Source organism: Varanus komodoensis, unplaced genomic scaffold (assembly GCF_004798865.1).
Source record: "Varanus komodoensis strain SLA01 unplaced genomic scaffold, ASM479886v1 scaffold7_3, whole genome shotgun sequence".
NCBI lineage: Eukaryota > Metazoa > Chordata > Lepidosauria > Squamata > Varanidae > Varanus > Varanus komodoensis.
The window spans coordinates 19,346,005-19,358,504 of NW_025336480.1; the positions used below are offsets into that span (position 1 = coordinate 19,346,005).

The following is a 12,500-nucleotide window of genomic DNA, read 5'->3' on the forward strand; positions in this document are numbered from 1 at the left end:
GGAGTATAGATCTTTGCAGCATCGGACTCTCCTTTCACCACCAGATACATCAGCAACTGAGTGTCCTTTCGGCTTTGACCCAGTCGCTTCATTCTTTCTGGCTCTACTAGTACTAGCCCTCAGTTCTTCCCCAGTAGCACATTGGACACCTTCTGACCTGCGGGGCTCATCTTCTGGCGTCATATCTTTTTGCCTTTTGGTACTGTCCGTGTGGTTTTCATGGCAAGGGTACTGGAGTGGGTTGCCATTTCCTTCTCCAGTGGATCACGTTTTGTCAGAGCTCTCTGCTGTGACCTGTCCGTCTTGGGTGGCCCTGCACAGCATAGCTTATAGCTTCATTGAGCTACACAAGCCCCTTCGCCACAACAAGGCAGTGATCCATGAAAGAGTAATCAGCGTTATGTGTGCTTTTAATACTGGGTGTGGAATACACATAGACACTTCTCACTTGAGTGCTATGTTTATTATACATGGCGTGTAGCATCTATATGTAGCCCTTTCCCGCTTCCCATTACAATTTCTATAATATTCACTATGTAAAGTTTCAGTATTGCTGGGAGGCAACAGCTGGCATAGGTCTATCCAGTGAATTTATGGTTCATCTGAAATGTTAGTTACAGCTGTGTAGGTCATAGCTCATGCTTTTTACCACTGTGAGTTATGAATCATGAACAGCTGATTGAGGGCCAAGGAAGGATTTATTTACTTATTTATTTATTTTTCGATTTATATCCTGCCTTTTTCCTACAAAGGGCTCAAGGCAGCTTACATCATTCTCCTCCTCCATCTTATCCCCACCACAACAACCCTGTGAGGTAGGTTGGGCTGAGAGTCTGTGACTGGCCCAAAGTCACCCAGTTGGCTCCATGGCTGAGCGGGGACTAGAACCTAGATTGTCTGAGTCCCAGTCCCAGGCTCTTAACCACTACACCACACTGGTTCTCTCACTGGATGGCTTCTTGTTTCAGCTTTCATGGTAACTCTAGGGACATTGTCTTTTAAGTTTTTTGAATCATGAATATATTCACTTAAAATATATATCTGAACATTGTTAAGGTCCTATAAATGACTTCTAAAAAAACCATTTAAAAAGTACATATACTTTATAATTATTTGGGTAGAATTAAGGTTGGTCCTTTCTTGGCCCCCTGTAACAAATGTTTCAAATGTTAAACAGAGCTTGCTCTGCTTCAAAGGACCTGTTTATGAGCTGTTTATAGTATTATCCTTAAAAAAAAATTTAGATTGCAAAAAGCACAGAAGCTTGCCACTACACCTTTTTCTTACCTTGAAGTAATTCTAGTATGCAGCAGAAACACTGAAAGTCCATTTGAAGCCTGTGACCAATTATGCTAATTAGAAAAAGTCCAAACATGGATTCAGAAATTCTTCATTGTGTGGATCACAGAAGAGAAGTGTGGATCATTATCATAAGCAGGAAGGGTGGGTGGGCCCGTCCTGTGCAACACTAGTATTGAGAGAAAAGGTGTTAGGAATACAGGATAAAATGAGATGTGAAAGCAGGAAGGTAGAAAACAGTTGCTTCTGTGAAGGTTGGACTAAGCTTGACCCACCAGCTTCCCTCTGTACAGTACTTTATTCCCTAAGCACTTAATGTGCCTCTGATAAGGCCAAGTGGGAAGGAACAGGATGAGCCAAGGGTGTGGCTTAGCGTGGCCTTAAGTGCCCTGCATGGGGAATGCCACCAGTTGAAAAGCATTGCTTTAGCACATACCTTGCCTTGGAGCCATGCCCAAGAGAAGAGGGCTGGTAAGCTTGCATTTAAGCAAGGACACCTCCTTCCTTGTGTTCACCCTTTCCTTTGGTGCAGGCACTGCACACTGAGGTAAGCATTGCTTACTTTGTTGTATGGTTACACTTAGCATTCCACTGTGCACATTGGCACCATAAGTTTTCCAAGGGAATGGGACAAAGTATACAAACCCTTAAAGAAAAAAAAAAACCTTTCAAACTTCATAGTGATTGTGTTTTGGGTACATCACACAGAGCTGTTCATTTTCCTTATGTTAATAAACATGTTTATATTTTCTATGCCTTTTAATATCCAGAGCTCTCTGGGTGATTTTCAACACATAATACAATATAAAAATACAAGAAACATGAAAAACACCATAAAAGGTTATCATATGAAATTTTAAACCAAATTAAAACACATGTAGAAAAGTTGCGATAGTCTATATGAATTAATCAGACAACCTGGTTAAGCTGCTACCTAAGCTCCCAACAAAGTAAGTTAATGTCCTATGATAATTATCTTAACCTGGCACTGGAAGGATGCTAAAGTTGGCATCAGATGGGCCTCAGTGGAGAATGTTTTGCTGCCTAGACTCATGTTCCCTCACATTTAGAAGCATACACAGAGTTAAAGAATATCTCAAAACTGAGCATTTGAACTTGATGGCATTAATATCAAAGAGTGTAAGATTCAAGCTTTATACAAGAAGAAACATAAATTCCAACAAAAGCTTATTTGGAGCAATGGGGCATAAAAAAACCTAAGGAAAAGGTAGGGACAACAGATGCATGAACTACAATCCCTTTTAAGAAAGTCATATTAGATATTTTCTGGAATTGCTCTGTTTATTTTAACATTGACAAGTTCAAATGACTTGTCATGAAAAGAGTCTCCATAGTCTAGAACAGGGGTCAGCAACCTGCGGCTCTGGAGCCACATGTGGCTCTTTCATCCCTCTGCTGCGGCTCCCTGTGGCTCAAAATATGCGTCACAACCGCCAATGTGCAACACCCGCCGGCACGCAATTTATTGAGCTCTTGGACCCCTGGATAAATCCAAGAAAAGCAAAGTTTCAGAAAAAAACATAACATTTAATGGTACGTGGGCAAATTCATTTGCTTTCACTGCTGACGAGACTGGTTTACCAGTATGCTTAATATGTGGTGAGAAACTGGCAAAAAACAAAAAGTCAAATGTTGCAAGACATTTCCAGAATAAACACACAGCCTTTGCTGAAAAATATCCAGAAGGAGATGAGAGAAAAAAAGCCATTTTGGAACTGATGTGGAAGGTTGATCTGAGCAAAAATCATTTCAAGAAGTGGATTAAAGTCTGCAAATTCTATTTTATTTGAAAGTAACCTTCAACCCAGCGTCTTTTTTTTCGGAGTTCAAAATGTTTTTGTTGCATGCAGAAATAAAAATTTGTTTTCTCTGTAGCAGTTCATTGATTTCATAAATGCAACACACTGTAGTTTTTTTATACATGGCATAAAGGTAAAAAACGATATATGCAGTGTTATCTTCATTTCATATGTTAAAGGGGTTTTGTGGCTCGAGGTGTTTTCTGTGGGAAATGGGTCCAAATGGCTCTTTGAGTGTTTAAGGTTGCCGACCCCTGTTCTAGAATAATTTCCTTCATGTTGGAAACATTAGTGTATGCTCTGTGAACAGTAGCAATAGAGTCTTCAGGAGTAAGGATAAATAATTGATACCTTTGATCAAGGTTTAGTTTTCTAGTGGATCCTGTACTACTCAATTTCCTTTTGAAGTGGTTTCAGTCACTTTTTACATCATCTGGCTTAATTCTAGTTTTGCATGCCTTTTGAACTGCACATGTTTCTGAGAAACACACAATTTGCATCTGGCTGCCCATATTTGAAAAGCCCACATAACTAGTATAAGAGAACATTTCAAGTAGATCTCATGAATAAAGACAAGGCCTGGGTACCAAGTCTACCAGGCTACTCAGATGCCTCTGAAAAATGTGTATATCTTCCCTTTCTTTGTCCTTCAGTGTGTAGAGCTGCTGTCCAGACCATGTCTTTCTATCTGCAACTGAATACCTAACCTCCAACTTTTAATCAGTTACACTGCTATTACAATCAACTTAATATACACAGACACACACACCAATTGCACATGTCTGTTACATGCCAACAGATTTCCCTAATTACCCTTGCTGCATGTAGCTTATCATGACATCTGAACCCAATAAAGGTGGGTGTCCACTGTTGTTACGATGTTGGGGGTGGAGGAGAATCCCAGGCCTTCACTTCTCTGCTCCCAGGCACCAGTCTGGGCATGGAGAAAAGAAAACTGGGTAGGCTGAGGCACAAGGCATCAGAAGAGGTGCTTTGGGAGAGAGTCTCACTTGCTACCGCCTCTTGACATCATCTGTCCCACTGGGAAGATCTGAGGGGGCAATGGAAAAATGTTGTCTCCCTTGGTCTGCTTTGATTGCCTTGCAGGCTTGTTGTGCAGAGCTGGCCTGAAGGCCAGCCCACTGTAGGCTGTTCATCTAACAGTGCAGTACAGTGTCCTGTTGAGGTGTGTTTGTTATTAATTGTTTGGGTTTTTATTTTATTTTTTAAGCAACGAATGTTATCAAGGCAGGAAGAACTAAAAGAACGAGCAAGAGTTCTGCTTGAACAAGCAAGAAGAGATGCAGCTTTAAAGACGGGAAATAGACAGCTCTACAGTTCAACAGCCCCAGGCTCCTCGAAACAACTGAATGATGTAAGGAATATTGACCCTCATGGCCGTTTGCGGACAGATATATTTTGTGTGTCCGGTATTCTTTTATTTGGGTAATGAATTGCATTGCTGGTGGATGAATATAACACTAATATGTAGAGATGGAAGCAGGATATTATTTACTGGTGATGAAGCGCTCCCTATCCTACAAGTGCTTAGTGTTCATCTCCTCCTACCAAGAGCTGATTATTTTCACTGACTGAGGCCAATGAAAGATCGAAAGTCTGTTGAAAGCAGTGCTCTTTGAGTGTCATGTGATTTAAGATATTAGTCAGATGAAAGGCAAAGTTATCTGTCACATTACAGTGTTGCACCCAGTACTTTTTCTCACAGTGACCCTCCTTTTATCATCAGAATGAATTATTTTGATGGCACTGGAAAGCATAGCTAAGCAAACCTGGGTCCAATGGGGAGGCAGCTGCAGTTGCCTATTGCTCCACCAGTAACCTCAGTGGTGACCTGGAGGGGACTGTAATCCCTGGAGATAAAAGCTAATTAAATTTTTATGCAATCCTTTCCAAAGCAGAGGTTGCCTGTTGTGTCACATTATGTGCTGTAATTTTGCAATTCTAACGATTTGCACATGAGAAACTGTGCTAGCACTGCAGCACTCATTTTGCTAATGACTGCAGTATGGCCAAATTATTCTTTCAAGCCTTTCAATAAAATGTTGATATGTAATTACTAGTATAAATTGTCTTGCTCTAATCATGACAGCTTTTGCTTTACTTATATGTGCATGTGTGTAATTGCTGAGAATATTTTATTTATTAAACAGTCCTGACTTTATAGTCAATAGCTTATATCCCTAGAAAATATTTTCCTTCTATGCATTTGGACCATGGTTTTCATAAATCTAGTTTTCATTTCCATTGGGATTACCTGATTGAATGTTGCATTTACATTTCAGATTGATTTTCAGCTTTAAAAAAATCATTGTAAACATAACTTTAAACAATCAGAGCAAATGGTATTTAACTGTATTTTGAAAAATTGTGCATCAAACTGTTTTTAGATATCTAAAGTGAATGTTCCTCATAATGTTTCTCATACATTTCTCATGAATAGGACAGTGCTGCAGTTAATCATGTCACTGTTGTGGAATTATGGCCTTGCATCATATAGCTATTAATCTTCATACTGGTCTGTACAATCATCCTGCAGTATTCCTTCACTCAGTTGTTATTTGGTTGCTCCTTGCCTACTAAAAAGGATTTTTTTTTTAATATGCACATATCCACCGTTGCAGCAAGCTCATAAATACTACATTTGTCTTTTAGAAAAGGGTATATCTCTCCAGTGATTTTTATCTGCAATCCTATAACATGTATATCTGGGGGGAATGGGCACTGTGGCAGGAATGATTTCTGTGTCAGAACGGTAGCCTTTTCTTTGTATGATACATTTATTCCAATTTGCCTCAGCAATGATAAGTTTATTTTTTATTCTTTCATGTTGGTATTGCTCACTTGTTATTTTCCAGGGAGGAATCTCAATAGGAGACAAGTTTCAGTGTTTTGCATTCCTCTCCTTTCTCATCATGGGAAGAAAGTAACAAATGTACTAAACTGAGTGGCATATATTAAAACATGGTATTTCCCTTAATACCCATTCTACCCCCTGAAAGATTGTGGAGGTTTTTGATCTGGTAATAACAAAGATTCTGCATTCAGATAGTATAATCTCCCTGCTAATTTCTCCCTGAACAGGTGTAGCAAACACATGCTTGAATCCTCAGACTGGGTTGAGTGGTTCTTCAGAAAGTAATGAATGAACAGGTGTTTTGACTGTAATATTGAACCAAGTTAGATTTAATCATTTATTTCATTTATTTCATTTCTATACCAGCCCATAGCTGAAGCTTTCTCTCTCTGTCATTTGCAGTCAACCACTTTTTTTTGTCAAGCTTATCTTATCTCTTTAAATATTTCACAGATATGCATTCATAATCATCCTGTGTTTTGCAACTAGCAGTTACCGAACTAGAAGTGATGTAATTTTTCAGCTTTAACATAGTTATGAAAAGTAGACATGGCTTGTTTCTATTTGTATCTACAGAGCTGTCAGTAATACACTACTATACCAAAGAAAACATTGTGTTTCAAAATTATTCAGAATGGTATCTATTCCCAAAGAACCCTTGATCTGTACTTTTGTGAAGCTACTCACAATAGATGCAGTTATCAACATCTACCAGTATACCTGTAAATACCAGTTGCTGGGGAACAGAAGAGGAGGGTGTTATTGCAGTTAGGACTTTTGTGTGTGGGCTTCACATGGGCATCTACGTAGCTGCCCAGCACGGGAATAAAATGCTGGACGAAATGGCCTCATCCAGCACAACTCTTCTGCTGTTCTTATAAGGAAAATTTTATTTGAGCTACTTACCTGCCTCACAGAAGTACATTTGCTGGAACACTCTGGGATAAGACAAAGACATTTACTGGTGGTACTTGCCATGTAAATGTAGTGTGGCATAACTAACAGTGTTTACTGAAGCTAATTTCATTCTTTTTGACTCTCCTTGATGTTGCAAGGATGGCTGCTGATGCTACACTAAAGAAATACTTGGCCATGTGAATGTGTGTGTATAAGCAACCAGAGAAACCTGCCCTCTATCCCTTTTTCTTGGGTGAGGAGATTTGGCTTGTTTCCATTGCTCTTGGCAATATCAACTCACGTACTTTGTCCCTGAGAATTTTGTGGGAAGGCCCTGAAACTTGAATCTGCTTTTCAGTAATGCATGATTCCTGCATTACCATAGTTCTAGTTCAGGATATATGTCTTGGTCAGTCTAGAGCAGGAAAAGTGTTATGGTGACCACAGGACCAATGATTTCCCTTAAAAAGGTCAAAGTAGCTTGTTTTCTAGCTAAGTTTACCCTTCTTGCTCTGACTTGCCACTGAAATTTGGCAACAAATCATATTTTTGCTGCAATGCTTCTGAATTTCAGCAGCACAAGGGTGGGTGGTCGGGCACAAAAGAGCCCTTGGGAGCTTTATGTAGCCCATATTTGCTCATCCTGCTCTAGACAGTGTTTCAGCAACAAAACTCAGGAATTCACTGAGTCTGTATTATGTATAATTTCGTGTGGTATGTTTTTTCACCGAACTACTGGAGCTTTGCCATTACTTTCCCTAGAAATTATGATGTATTGTTTTTAGGAACACTTGTTACTATGCATCTATTAGGACTGTATTAACTGGGTTAGGTTTGGAAAGTTATTGAATGCAATTGTGTTATCTTGCATTACTTTCACTGAATCATACACTCTCCACACTTACTATATTTAATGGAGAGAAGCTACCTGGTTAATTCTAGGGATGCAGAAGGTAGGCTCTTTCTATGGAAGTGTCCCCATCATCTTATAGCACCAGCACTTTATGCTTAAATTATGGCACTGTAAATAACAAGAAGTTTTTTCCTTGTCTCTCTTGCATCCATATTGATTTCTAGGAAGAGAAGCTCTGCTCACTTGCCTGAGAATGCCTAAGTCATATTTTAGAGGAGCCACTCAGTAGGCATTGGGTTTGGGCAAGGCCTATTGCGCCTAGCTCTACAGATCACATTATCCACAGCCAGGTCATGCTAGTTGGGGATGATGGGCATTGTAGTAAGGAAAGTCATTTGCCATTTATCTGCTATTTCGTGTCATGAAACCCCAAAGCTTTCTGGAACACATCCTGAACTCTTATGAATTAAGGAAAGAGAATAGAAAAAGGTGTGTATGGAAAGAGATGAAATTTCATATTACTATCTATTCCCACAGTTTCAATATACTATTTAAAAGGAATTATTTCCATGTTTAGCAAATTAATATTACTGACTTTGATGTATATTTGGAAAGGATGAAAAGACAAATTTAAAATATTATAATACTGGGGCAGCATAGTCCTAATGTTTAAAAAAGGAAGATGCTAATGTTCACAGAAAGCAGATACATATAAATATGGACATATTACATGCAAGAAATAAGAGCAAAGTTTATTCTAAAAGGGTGATCGTTTGGAACCTCTCTTAATATTACTGTTCTTTTTCAAAGAATTTGTTTCAGCTATAGCTAATATATTCTTAATGAGTGTGTTGCATTCCAGATACTGGTCTGTTTTGCCTGCTAATTATCACTTTTACAAATACAGAAGTTTTAATAGCAAAATAAAAACTTTTTCACATACAAATTGACTCATAAAATGAAATCCTTTGTTGGAAGTCTTCATAAATCAACAAGCATCTTCCTAGAAAAGAAATGTTTTATAAGTTTAATTTGATTTCATTTAATGCAAATATTGTTTTAGCAATAAATTACTCACACACAAAAAGTCTTCCAATACCAATTCAGTCAACACTTTTCTTCATTGATCCTGTCCAACATTTGCCACGGTGCCACTTTCACAACCACATACCCAAGTTATGAAGATGTTTGGGAGCTGCTGTTATATTAGCATTAAAGACACAACTCTCTTGATGGTATGAGCCTATCAAAAACTGCATTTGAAAGAAGAACATTATAGCTGTTGTGTAAAGGGTTAGAAATATTTTAGTTAGTATTTTTATAACAACAAAAATTCAGATGACAAAATTTCACTACAGTTTGAAACAGCTTATCTAAACAGAAAGGCTATCTCTCCTTGTCCAGAAGATAACAACTCTCTTATTCAACTGGCCTGAACAGCACTACCAAAGTCCTAAATTAGTGGGATTTGCATTATTAGAAAATTGTTTCTGAAATGAGAAAACTAAGAGAATAAAGCTAGTTGCTATCAATTAAACATACAATAGACTTTCCGCCTTTTAAATATATTCAAGGGTAGGACTTTATATATGGCAACCTTGGTCCTTTGATGATAATTGAAAAATATTGATTGGTGGTGGTGGGGATACTAATCTGTCATGCTGATAATTGTGGCAGATTTAGATATGATCACCAGATTGCCTTTAGATTATAAAAGAAGCAGTTAGCAGCTAATTGATAAAAAAATGAACATTATTTTGATAATCCCTGAGCACTGGTAACATGTTCACTATGGGCCACATTTATCTTCCATATATGCCTCTAAAAAGCTGCTAAATGTGGTTTAAGCTGATAACAGTATTCACTGTAATATTTAAATATAAATTAATATGGCAGGTAAGCTGCATATTTATGTTGTCTGAATTGAGGAAAAAATACAAATTACTACAGAGAAATGCTTTTTCAAAAGTGAAGTTATAACTCTTCTGAATAAAATTGTGTGATCCATACTAATTAAACATACAACAGATGTTCTGATAGTAGTCTAATCCATTTCAACTGAAACAAAGAAAAACAGTCAGTTATGTATTTCAAACTAATATTGACATTTAAACCTGAAGAGGTTTCTTTTGTTTTTAGCATTTACAGAATCTGAAGTACATTCTTGTTGAACTATGTTTTTCTAGAGATTGGGAATGGAGAAAAGAAATTTGTCATTTCTGAGGACAAGAATTGTCATGTATAACTCCCACAACTTAAAAGACAATATGTTATCCTTTGCTGCTTTGCGGGGAGCGGTTTTTTGGTTTAGAATCAGTCACTTATATAATTAATGTAGTCTTCCTTCAAGACAAAAAAGCTCCTAATAGTCTTATGATGTAAACATTGGTTATTGTGTGAAGCTCAAAATGAAATGGTTTATTTTATGTTATTTTATTTTAACCTAAGCATATGACCCTAGATTTCCTAACTTAACTTTTATCAATTGTAAATTATTTTGACATTTAATTTGGCATGTTGCCTGGCCTGCATTATTCAATATCAGACAATATCAAAATGTTCAGTCAATTTAGCAATTCATTTCTAATGTGGGCCATATGAAAACCACTAGCCTAGTTCAAGAACCAAAATATTTTCTCATTTTGTTCATAAAGAAAAGTGATATCTGTTTCAGAAATTTGTTTTTATATGAAGGCAATACGTTTTTTAGCACCGGGGATGCTCTTTTTCTACAGCTGCTAATGACCATAAATGTTTTTGTGTGGCTGTTTTCAATTCATCCCAGGATGATATCAACATTACTTAGAACTGTATGTTTCACTGCATTTCTCAGCATGCACGAGGGTAGAGTTAAAATCTTTATTCATTTCATTTTGAAATGTTTCTTTTGTTCTCCTTATCATGTTTCTGGGTTTCCCAAGGATATATGCCTTGAACGAAAAGTCACATGTGCATTACTAATTGTATGCCATTGTATTTACAGTTCCTAGTGGTGGCACTGTGAAGCTACTAATTCTTTTGCTTCACTTGATGTAAAATAATCTGAGCTTCTTTGATAGCAGTGAAACAGTATTAATTGTTTTGTACATTTCTTGGTCATTCTACTTAGGTGGTCTTCATAATCTATTAGAACTTTCAGCCAGATTTTTGTAATGTCATGCCTCCAGCAGTGATTAAATTGGTAATTAATGAACAGTCTTTGGCAATGTAAACCACATCCCGTTAATTTTCCCCTCTTCTTCTCCCCCCCCCCCCCGAATTTTTTAGAAGTTGTCGTCTCTGTCAGAAAGCATTGCGCCACCTTGCTACAGCCCCTTGGCATCAAATCACAACAGCTTGATTTTTGCAGCCATTAGTAGATCAGAGCAGTAATTTCACAGTATTTTGGTCAGGGTAATTATAGTACCAAGTACTAAGTAGAGTTGAGAATTTCACACAAGAAGTCCAGAAATACCAGGTGAGCTTCCTTGTGTTCACTGGGTCGTTATGATTAGTTTAATTGGGCTTTGTTTGATTTTAGCCGCGGGGATTCTTTGTGCCAAGGCAGTGCAGTGACTTTCCACTTTAGGGTTTCTGACAGGATCCGGGGCAAAAATGAACTCTTTGAAGTAGGACTCTTCAAAACATCAACTTTTTTAAAAAGCAAGGGGCAGAAAGAGGGAGAGTTTAATGTAAATAGTTAAATGGGGGCAATCATTCAGAAAGTACTTTATTAGACTCTTCTATTTATATTCACCATGTCTTTGGTTTCAATACTGCATTGTTTGGAAAAACAAAGCCTAGAGGTGGAAAGCTAGGAACTTTGAGTATCATATTTAAGTCAAAGTTTCCTAGACTTAAATCTTCCTTAATAAAATTTTGCCCTCTTTTTCCTACTTTTGCCTAAAGGAAAAAATAGGAGAATTTATACACCTGATATATCTCAAGAATCTTGATAAAACACATGTTTTCTATCAGTTCCCTTTTTAGTAAAGACATTGTATTCTTCTTTATGCATTTGTATAATGCAAAGTTAAAGCTGGATCTATCTAAATGCTGTTTTAAAAACTGAGAAAGGAAAAGGACAAAAAGACAGTTTTTAAAGAAACCCTATTATAAATCTACGTGTGTGAAGATTATTGGGTGTAAATGTTTTTCCTGTGCTTTAATACTTAGAAATATACTGTAGCTGGCCATAGGTAACAGTGTCCATATTTCACTGACTAACTAAAGGTGCAGTTGTCTTCAGCAGCACACTGCATACACGAAAGCGAAAATAGTTGCTTGCATGGTGACTCCAGAATTAAAAGGATGTCACTGGTCACTTCTTCTGGAAGCCTTAATGAAACCAAATAGTTTGCTATGAGTTTGGGTCTAACCATCAGGGTGTTTCATGCAGTCTTGTCAGTTGATGTTCATGAATTGACTTGAACAGAGATCAAAGTGTTTCTCAAAATGGAGAATCTGGGAGAGAGACAGCTCCTTCAATTGCTCCACAAGAGCTAATCAAGCCATCAGTTCTTTATGCACTCTACGTGCCTTTAGAATTTAATACCCAAAGGTTTGTCAGTACAAATTGAAATTCTAGTTTTAAGCTTGCCACTTCAGCAATCCAGCTCCAAATAAATCAGCAGTAGTATATTACAGGCATTTTAAATTTATGTGTATAGATATATTTACATCAGTTATAATAGAACTGAAATTTAATATGAATATCTACTTAGCACTGTAGATGGGGAAAATACTGCTTGGAGAAAAATTTGAGGCAAAAAGAAAG

General features: G+C 37.4%; 1 protein-coding gene across 1 annotated transcript in view; it reads left to right on the forward strand.

The window, feature by feature from the left end:
• Positions 1-12,500, forward strand: part of EHBP1 (EH domain binding protein 1) — a 333,031-nt gene that overhangs the window by 216,732 nt on the left and 103,799 nt on the right. The window contains exons 14-15 of the mRNA XM_044454620.1: positions 3,588-3,593; positions 4,351-4,494. Coding sequence (XP_044310555.1) covers positions 3,588-3,593; positions 4,351-4,494 — 150 coding nt within the window. The remainder of the gene's footprint in view (positions 1-3,587; positions 3,594-4,350; positions 4,495-12,500) is intronic.